The sequence below is a fragment of the Vulpes lagopus genome, chromosome 9 (genome assembly GCF_018345385.1).
Source record: "Vulpes lagopus strain Blue_001 chromosome 9, ASM1834538v1, whole genome shotgun sequence".
Taxonomy (NCBI): Eukaryota; Metazoa; Chordata; class Mammalia; order Carnivora; family Canidae; genus Vulpes; species Vulpes lagopus.
Genome location: NC_054832.1, coordinates 27868313 through 27878975, shown reverse-complemented (window position 1 = coordinate 27878975; position 10663 = coordinate 27868313). Strand labels below are relative to the sequence as shown.

The 10663-nt window shown below is 35.4% G+C and overlaps 1 protein-coding gene across 1 annotated transcript; it reads right to left on the bottom strand.

Annotated features, from left to right (window-relative positions):
* Positions 1–376: 376 nt before the first annotated feature.
* Positions 377–9120, bottom strand: LOC121498577 (centrin-2-like). The gene is given in 3 exon segments (XM_041768584.1): positions 377–707; positions 879–1131; positions 8916–9120. Coding segments are annotated over 3 exon segments (789 nt in total).
* Positions 9121–10663: the final 1543 nt, after the last annotated feature.

Below are 10663 nucleotides of genomic sequence, written 5' to 3'. Positions count from 1 at the left end.
ACTGGGTTTTATAAACGAGAAAGCTGCACTCAGGTGTTGGTTAGAACTAGAAACATAAAGATGTCCCCTGCTTCTGATGGCATGGGTACAACATGTGCTTATCTAAGAAGTTGTTTTGTGGTGGCATAAACGTGGAAATATATGACAAGAGTGAAGTGATACAAGAAAGAAATACAGGTGGGTGAAAGCTTTAAGACCCTTCCCACCACCCTAATGTGCTCTTGTTTTGCTTTGGGGAATTAAAGCAATCTGCAAGTCACCTTACAAAGAACTTAATGTCCTAGAACACTTTCAAATACCTAAAAGAGATTCAAGATGGTTACTTATACAGGGAGGTCAGTAGGAGAAAATAGTTTATGTACTCAGAACCCAGGTTTCACACAATTATGAAAAGAAGAGGCTGATCTAAGTAAAGACTAGTCTTATTCATGATGTGCAGGAACTTCTCATTGACTTCTCTATCTCCATTGCGATCAGCTTCATCGATCATTTTCTGCAGCTTCTCACCAGTGAGGTTCTCACTCGACTCCTTGGCCACATGCTTTAGATTTTTGAATCTTATCTTCCCAGTTTCACCATCATTGAAGAACTTAAAAGTTTTCAGAATTTCTTCTTTGGTATCTTTCTCAGATATTTTCTGAGTCATCACAGTCAAAAAGTCACTAAAGTTCATTTTTCCTGTCCATTCCCTATCGATTTATCATTTTCTTTCTTTTTAAAAAAATTGTTTATTTATTCATGAGAGACAGAGAGAGAGAGAGAGAGAGAGAGAGGCAGAGACATAGGCAGAGGGAGAAGCAGGCTCCCTGCAGTCAGCCTGATGTGGGACTTGATCCCAGGACCCCAGGATCATGACCTGAGCCAAACCACTCAACCACTGAGTCACCCAGGTGACCTCTCTTATCATTTTCTTGATCTCTTCTTTCTGGGGTTCCAAGCCCGGTGCCCTCATTGCCATTTTAAGTTCCTTAACATCTATGGTCCCAATTCCATCAGCATCAAAGAGATCAAAAGCTTCCTGGGTTTCCTGTTTCTGTTCTTCAGTCAGCTCCAGCTTAGAACTCATCCTTTCCTTTGTCGATGGGTAGATGATGCCATGCTTGTCTGCCTTTGCTGATGGACTCCACTGCCCTTTGTTATGACAACTCTATCCCTTGTTCTTTAGGACAGAATAGCTACATACGTTATTTGGAATTTTTCTGCATGGAAGATTTGTCTCTTGTTTCTCATTTATTCATTTATATAATCATTTATTTTATATCAGTATGAACCCATAAATGTTTATTTTATACTGTGGGTTATAATATAATGCTACTTAATTTACTTTGTTGCTCAGATTACTCAAACTTTGGTCACTGGAAGCTCTTATAGTTGACTTCTGTGCCCTTCTGACATAGACCCACAACACGTATTTGTTTTTTTTTTTCCCACTTTCATCCTTTCTGGCATTGGAAAGTGCTCTGGGTTCATCTTCTGTATTTCCTGCCTCAGGCCTAGAGTCAATGATTTTTCTAATGACCCGTGGTTCTTTTTATTGGAGAATGGTACTAGAAATAGTCTGCTAGGTGTGTTCTCTGCTGTTGGAACCTTGTTTCTTTTAGCTCTGCCAGCTGACTGAGCAAAGAAGTATATGTGTATTTGCTAACCCATTTATGTATACAAATATAAAAATATTGCTATATTTTATTCAGCTAAACATGGCCTCCTACTGATATGTCTAAGACTAATCAATATCACATGGATCATTCTAGCCCCTGCTCCTTACTTTACCTGTAAAGTTCCTTTCCAACAATGAGTAACCCAGCTGCGTCACTTGCCATCTATTTATTTACTTGCCCTAGTCTAATATAAGTGTATAGCAGCATTAAAATTGTGAATGCCTAAAATTATGAATCCCCCATGGCGAACAGGTTTGTCCACTAGATTGCAGCCCTGATGTGCAATTTGAGCCTTTAGTCTCAGAACCCATTCATTTCCAAACTTAGTTATGTCAGCACTTTTTCTCCCATCTTCTTCATAATATGCAGAGAAGAAGAAGAGAGAACTGCAGCTCTCCCTTGAGCCTCCAGTCTGATGGCTCACTGCACTCTGCAGATTTTGAACTTGTGAGTCTCCATAATAGTGTGAGTCAATGACTTGAAATCTCTCTCTGCACACACACACACACACACACACACACATTCTTTCTCTCTCTCTCTCTCTCTTTCTCTTTCTCTCTCATTCTCTCTTTATTGGTTCTATTTCTTTGGAAAACCCTTGTCTGTCCTAGAGTTGAAGATGAAAAATAATTGAATGATTTATAAATCAGATAAATCTGAGTCACAGTGACTTAGATACTCATTATAGTATATATTTTTTTCAGTGCTAATAGCTCTTGTGTTCTTTGTTTTTCAATCTTAAGTAGTTCCTATCCATGCTCAGTATAGCTTAACCTCAAAGGCTAGATTAGGGAAAATGATAGCAACATTATGGTATGTGGGGGTAGGGACATAGGTAGGCTACGTCTAATTATATTTCTAGATTTTTATCATAGCTCTAGAGAAAGAACATCTTTGCCGGTTTACAACTTATGTGAGTTGTAGTTTTCTTTAGTAACTGCAGAAGTAATTACTATGAGATTCAGGAGCATATTTTTTTAAGAAGAATGTTTTCTTTGTGACATTACCTTATGCTTCCCCTAACTATAATACTGAGAAACACCCAATTCTATTTGGCTCTAATGCAGAATGATGAAAGAGAAGAAATAGATGATTTAAAGTGAAGTAAACCAAGGGGTACCTCTTGGGTCCTTCCCTTATGGTATAGCCTTGGATACATTTTTGTGCATCTAAGTACTCTGGTTTCTTCACTTGTTTACATGGTATGATGGTTAATTTTATGTGTCAACTTGATGAGGCTATGGGGAATGCAGATATTTAACCAAAATTATTCTGAGTGTGTCTGTGAGGGTGGTTCTGGATAAGGTTAATATTTTAAATTAGTAGCCTGAGTAAAGATTGCCCTCTCTAATATGGATGGACCTTATCTAATCAGTTGAAGTCTTAAATAGAACAAAAAGACTCAGGGGAACTCTTCTCTGAACTGAGACATTAGTTTTATCCTGCTTTTGGAAAGAGACATTGTTCTTTTTATGTCTTGAGCCTGTTGGCATTCAGCCTGGAGCTATACCATCAGCTCTCCTAGGTCTCTGAATTGTCAACTACAGATTTTGGGACTTACCCTTCATAATCACATTGGAGCAAAGTCCATATTATAATATATACATACATACATACATATATATATGACATATTGAATATATATACACACAGATACATACATGTCATATATATATATATATACACACACACAAATATATATGCACACACACAAACACATATATATCTTATTGGTTCTATGTCTCTGGAGAACCTTGACCAATAGTTTCTTTATATTACTGTTTTCAAATACTAAAGACACTGCAGTAAGAAATACATTTTATATAGTGACCCAGTAACCATTCCACTGACATATATGTATACATATACATGTAAGATAAAGTTTGCCTTTTCTGCAAAACCATTTTCATATCAAACATCATTTTATCAATATCTATTAGAGCATAAGAAATATTCTGAAACCAACTTTCTATAAATTAGAAAATAATTAACTTAACAAGATAAATATGTCTGGCTGTCCATAATATACAAAGATAAAGTCATGTACACTGTATATGCCTCATTGAGTTTTTTCCTTCCATTTCTCCATCTTCATCAAGGATGAAAATTCTGAGTCAATTAAGTAAGTTGTGAATAATAATAATTTTCTCTCTGTTTCACAGTATAAGGAATGAATTAATCTTAATCTAAAATCACTATAATATCTGGCAATCACTTTTCAATGTAAATAAAGAATGAAATTGTAATCATTGTAATGAACTCTAACAATAAATGAGTTGTAATAATTTAGTCCTTTAGGTGTGACATTTAATTCAATTATTTATGCAGAGTTTTGAATAGTAAATAGAATTTTCTTCTAAAAGTTTTTCTATTTTCCTCAATAAAGGAATGATTAAAAGTTTGAGACTGATAAATAAAATGTAAATATATTTCCAATTTTATTTCATTCAAACCTCCTTCATTATTAATGCCCTCTTCAATGTGATACAACATATTTTGGGAACATGTGGAAGATAGGGTTGATGACTTTGAGTCTTGTTTGCCGTAATAGTAATAATACTTTTGGAAGCCTTCACATATGTTGACAATATTGTTAATTTCTCCCTCAAAAGTTTAGTCCATAACGAATGCTTGAAATGCCAGTTAAATATACCACTTTTATTACCAAAATACCACATAGAAAATATCTGCCAACTGGAGTTGCTTTACATTTAGAAAAACGTGAAATTCACTTTTGAGCTCCCAATCTGTCAAGAATTTTGAGGTGTCTGAGATTTTGCCCTTTTCCTAGTAAAATCCAGGAGACTCCTGGGACAGAGATGAAGAACTTATTGCTCATGGCAAATGAGGTAGCATGAGCTTCATATTTCTCTTGCTTCCCAAATCCCATGGGGGTGACATGAAAGTGGCTGTGGTCAAAGCTGCACATGCAGTAGATGTGTGTGTCACACTTAAGAAACTCGAAAACATTAATTTTTTTAAAGATCTTATTTATTTATTCATGAGAGACAGAGAGAGAGAGAGAGAGAGAGAGGCAGAGGCACCTGTAGAGGGAGAAGCAGGCTCCATGCAGGAAGCCCGATGAGGGACTCGATCCAGAGACTCTGGGGTGACGCTCTGGTCTGAAGGCAGGCGCCAAACCGCTAAGCCACCCAGGGATCCCCAGAAACGTTAATCTTTTAAAAAGCTTCAAGGAAGCACGTCCAACCTCTGGCTGAAAGGAAGGCATTATCTTTATTATCATGGACATCATACAAATTCCCTTGTCTCAGAGGAGACACCATCTCTGTTTTCCAACATTTCATGCCATCCAGACATCCTTGAAAAGATATTCTGGAATAAAACTATCTGTGTTTCTGTTTGCAAGATATACAGAAATGCAAGAGACACATGGCAAATTGTCTTCGAACACAATCTCAGGAAAGTCCTGGGACAATCAATATATTTCAGGGTGATATAAGAAGTTTAATTAATCTTTGACAAAAATATTAGATATCATCTTATCACTAAGTTGTACGGTTTTGAATTTTCCAGCTACTATATCATTTAAAAAATCATACTTTAGATTTCCATACATACTTTAAAGAATAATTTTTTTTGAAAGTCATGTGGGGACATATTAACAAGTCAGTTTGTGGTATTTTGCGATTATTTTTTCAATTTCCAAGTTTTAAATCTTTCTTTTGCAGACATCATTAAAATTAATATATTGTAATCTGTTATTTTTATTGAGGTTTGTAAATGTAATAAAATTATTTTCTAAATTTGTCATGATCAATTTTTTTTTTAAAGCATGAAGTTCAAATGAAATGAAATAGAAGTTTGCTGAGGTACAGAGTAATTTGTTTCACTTATTGTCACTACTTACTCTTTAAGTCCCAGTATTATATTTTAAACATATTCAATAATTTTCATGTTATCTTATCATATTTAACATAATAAAGCAATCTTTTTATGGACAATTTGTTTCAATTTAATTAAAATAGAACTCTGAAAAAAAAAATAGTACTCTGACCATCAGCTAAGAGACTGTCATACTACCATAAACCTTTTAAAAAATGCACAGTAAGTTTGTGACAAAAATCTCTTTGGAATACATGATTTTGCCACTAACAGGTAAAAATTATTTTCCTGATTCACAAGCCACTGTAAATTATAGTAATACAAAATTAAATTGTGAAATCTTAATATGCCAGTTATAATAGACAAAATCAAGAAATAAAATTTAATCATTTTCCAGCCAATGTGTGCTTCCAGTGAGTGCATTCCTCCCAGGTCTCCCTCCCAGTCTTCTTACAATCTACTGCAATGCTTTTTTTTATGATGTTTTTATTTCTTCCTCTGGACTTGTGAGGGGTGCTTACAATATGCTATGCTGTGTTGTTTTATATTCCATCTTATCCCATTCTATTCTTCTATTCTACTTCCATTCCATCCTAGTCCATCCACTTCATTAAAAAGATAGTAGTCCCAACTCAGTTTATTTCATCATCCATTAATGGTTTTTGATATGCAGTTAAAAAAAATATATATCAGGCAGCCCTGGTGGCGCAGCAGTTTAGCGCCGCCTGCAGCCCGGGGTGGATCCTGGAGACAGTGGATCGAGTCCCACGTCGTCGGGCTTCCTGCAAGGAGCCTGCTTCTCCCCCTGCCTGTGTCTCTGCCTCTCTCTCTCTCTCTCTCTCTCTCTCTGAATAAATAAATAAATAAATCTTTGAAAAAAAAATGACACATTTTATATGTTAAAACAACAAAAGTTGTTCCCAAATCTAAGAGTAAGAATCATGTAATTAATTCTAATAGAGATATTGTTTTGGATTTAAAATGATAACAGAAAAATACTACACAAGTATAAAACATGGGTATAGTATATATTTTAGAAAAGTTACATTTATCTGACCCTAAAATGTATGTTTTCTTTGGTCCACAAATCTACCAGTCTTCAAAATTTGAAAGAGGGAAGCAAAAGACTGTTGTTATATATTCTTGCCCATTCTGATATGGATTGGATAAATTGTGTCACTTTTTTTTTTTGGTTTCTAGATCATAAATTATCCTGTTTGTGCAAGTACCAGGTAATTAGTTCCTCCCTCTGCATATATGTAATGTCCTTGAAAGGATGTCAAATGAAATTAAATGAAAAACTCAAAAAAAAAAAATAAATGAAAAACTCTTGTTTTGGGGCACCAGGATAGCTCAGTCCATTAAGTGTCTGCCTTCAGCTCAGGTCATGATCACAAGGTCCTGGGATAGAACCCTCTTTGGGCTCCCTGCTCAGTGTGGAGTCTGCTTGTCTCTCTCCCTTTGTCCCTCCTCCCTCCCATTCTCTCTTCCTCTGTCTCTCTCTCTGTCTCAAATAAATAAAATCTTAAAAAAAAAAAAGAAAAGAAAAACTCTTGTTCTGTGCTCTGAAAAACAGTTCTAGAAAATAGGTGTCAGAAATGGGTGAGAAAGATCATTTTGCTACTTGAATTATCAAATATATTTGCTAACGTTTCTCTGAAGATTTATTATAAGATAATATGATGAATGCCAAATGACAAGATAAGATCTATTTGTCCATGCATTGAGGATGTGGAATCAAACAAATTGGTTTGAGTTATTAGCACATTTTATTAGTTGGTGTGAAAAATGTATCGAATATTTTAAAAGAAGAATAGAAGAGTAATAAGTTAAATAATTTGTTAAATGTCCAGTGATGATACATTTCTAAAACTTATGATTACAAAGTTAAATATTCTATCTTTTAAGTTAAAAAAGAAATCCCACTGTTATGCAATGTAGTTTTTGCAGGGAGTAGTTATTTTTCTTTGTATGAAATCTTTAAGATAATTAGCTTATGTGAGAAAGGAAGCTAGAAGTACAGCTAGAGGTACTTTTTAAAAATCTTTTCATCCATTTATTCTTTCTTTTTCTGATGGCTTGTGGTCAAGGTGGCACTATTGTATATGAAATGCTTTTGTTTGTTTTTTGTTTTCTTTTTTAACTTTGGGAGCAAGGCTTGTTGAAATGAATTTCCTACAAAGTATAGTTTCCATAGCAACTGTAACTGTCTTTTATTTTCACGTGTACCATTTAGAATTAGTTGACAATAATAATTATAGACTTTAAGATAAAACATTGGCTGTACAGCAAAGATGTGTATAAAGACATGGTTTCAGGAAAATTGTCCTGGTGTGCAGAAACTGAAATTACTTTTTAAGGAAGATTTGGTTTTCTTACTTAGATGATTGAAATTCTACCTATATATTCAGTGTGATTATTGCTACGTGCCAAGAAACATCTACCTCCCATAATTTGAAAATCTCATTTGTTGTCCTATATTTTTTATTATTTCTCTCTTTCCCTTTGTCTCTTTCTGTGTGTGCGTGCATGCACCAAACTTGTCAAAACTTTTGTTTAGTTATTATTTCCTTGAAAATAACTTGAGTATTGAACAATAGAATAATGTAGAAAATTTATATATGACCATTATCTTCCTTTAATTACAAAGCCGCTTAGACTGTAGACATTCTAAAGAAGGCATGATAAATGGCATATAATTGGAAGAAATGTCACTCAACTTAGAACAGGAAAAGAAAATCCAAAAGTTAACCTGTTACTTCACATTTAGTTGTATCATGTTGAAAGCTAAATGTGTTTATCTACCTCAATGGTTTTACATGAGTTAATATATAAACATCAAAGTATTTTTCAGAATAATTGGATTATTACTAGTGCTTTATTAAAATACTATCATATTCAGTGTGATTGTCAGAAACGAATAAAAGAGGATTTAAATTATTTTGAAATCTCTCCCTGAAATATCCTTTTATTAATGCTATTTCCTTGTTGAAATATAAAATTAAGTAGCATGGTGATAATTTTTTTGTGTGTGGTCCTAAATTTACTATTTTATTTTATTATTTATTTTTATTTTTTAATTTTTTTTTATTGGAGTTCAATTTGCCAACATATAGCATAACACCCAGTGTTCATCCCGGCGAGTGCCCCCCCCCCAGCACCCATCACCGGTCACCCCGAATGCGATAAAAATTTTGTGCAGCATAACTAACTTTGGTGCACTTCAGTACACAATAGTGATAAAAAAGGAAGCATAAGCAGATGAGAATTCTCATTATAACTCTTTGGATGCAAGGGTCCAGTGGGGTAAAAAGTGTGCTGTGATGAGATGCTGTGGATAGTGGAGGAGGTAGAGGATGACTACTAGCTGCTATTCTGAGACCAACTGTAGCAATGAATGCTCTAGTCACCTACCAACTCTTTTTTCTAAATTTTCCTTTGGAAAGAGAGACCCATGGTATTCATGGAGGGGCGACTTCTGAAGATGTGTGGAGAAACTGACCCAAGCAGTTCCGGGGCTTGATGTTGGTGGCCATAAAAATCCACTGCTCAGATCTCCTGCTGAATGGAACATGGTTGACTGACAGGCTGAGCTGTCGTCTTCTGAGTGCAGGGCCATTTCTAAAAGAAATGGACTACTTTTTCTCACGACTCTCTGTCAACTTGGTTGACATTTTCTCAGAACTGGCCTATATCAGAGACTCTTTTTTTACCCAATCCTTCCTCTTCACAGATGCCAGATTTACATCATGATCTGAAGGTTCTTCCCACCTTCCCTAGACTCCTGTTTATCCTTCAAAGGTCTTTTTTCCCCCCAAGTAAATGTCTTACATGTCATCAGTATTACAATAGTCACCCATCTTGGCATCTGCCTCTCAGGGGACTTGAATTAACATAGACTTTGAGAAAATATAAATAATTTGGTGGTAGATGTGGTAATCATGAGATATGCATCAGACATTCAGGTGTAGATATGGAACAGGCAGTTACATGCACAAATCTGAAGATGTAGGAAGTGAGAGGAGAGGGCTAGTCTATAGATAGAAATTTGGGGGGTTGACGATCAGTGATATATTTAAGCCATGAAACAGGATGGACAATGTATATAGAGAGGAGAAGAAGTCTGAGGATTAAGCCCTGATTGAACATCAACCAGAAAAGATGAGTGAGCTGGGGGTCAGGGAGAAATTGGGAGAGTGCAACGGGCAGAAAGTGAAGAAGATGTTCCAGGGAAGTTGCTAATCCTGGAAAATGCAGCTGATGAATCAAGTAACATGAATTTTGAGAATTAATGATTGAATTTAGCAATGATGCGGTAATTGCTGACCTTGAGAAGAATGATTTTAGGATATGTAGGGGGGGAGGGGTAATTTGAGTAGATTTTCAAGAAAGAATAGGGAAAATACAGTGAATATAGAAATGAGCAAGTGAGTATAAAAGTGCTGTCAAGGAGTTTTGCCATAAAGGAGACCAGGGAGTAGGGTGTTTCCTAGAGGATGACATAGATTCTAGGAGTTGTAAAAATTCATTTGTTTGCTTTTTATTTTTAAGATGGGAAAATTAATCAAGTTTATATGTTGATAGAAATGATCCAGTAGTGAGGGGGAAAAATAATGGTATAATAGGGAGAGGGGATAGGCTTTTTGAAGCAATGTCTTAGAATTGGAGAGGAGAAATAGGATGGACAGTTTAGTCTACATAATAGGAGGGAAGGCAAAGTGAATAGGCACAGGTGGAAGTAGGTGGATAAATGTGGGTGTCGGCCCTTGTGGAAAATTTGATTCTATTTTCCGAGTGAAAGTGCAATGAAAAGGAGGTGTTAGAGGTCTATATTTATCCAGAGAGAGTGAATACATTCAGGAATTGCAGTATGATTGCCTTGCAGCATTAAGAACCCATTTGGGGTTGTAGTTGAGAATGTAAAATGAAAGCAGTCTACATACATTGTTTTTTTTTTTTTTTTTCTGTACTCGTGATCAGCTCTTTGGGGGCAGCCACAAGTAGGCAGTAGATTGGATTTAATTAGGACTTGGGTCTCACTGATTCAATACCAAGAAGGAAGAGAGGAGATTGAGGAGATAAGCAAGGGAGTGATTCTAATATAAGGCGAATGAGGATGTTTCCCATTAGCCCTAAAGACATATCACAGAAGCAATTGCCAG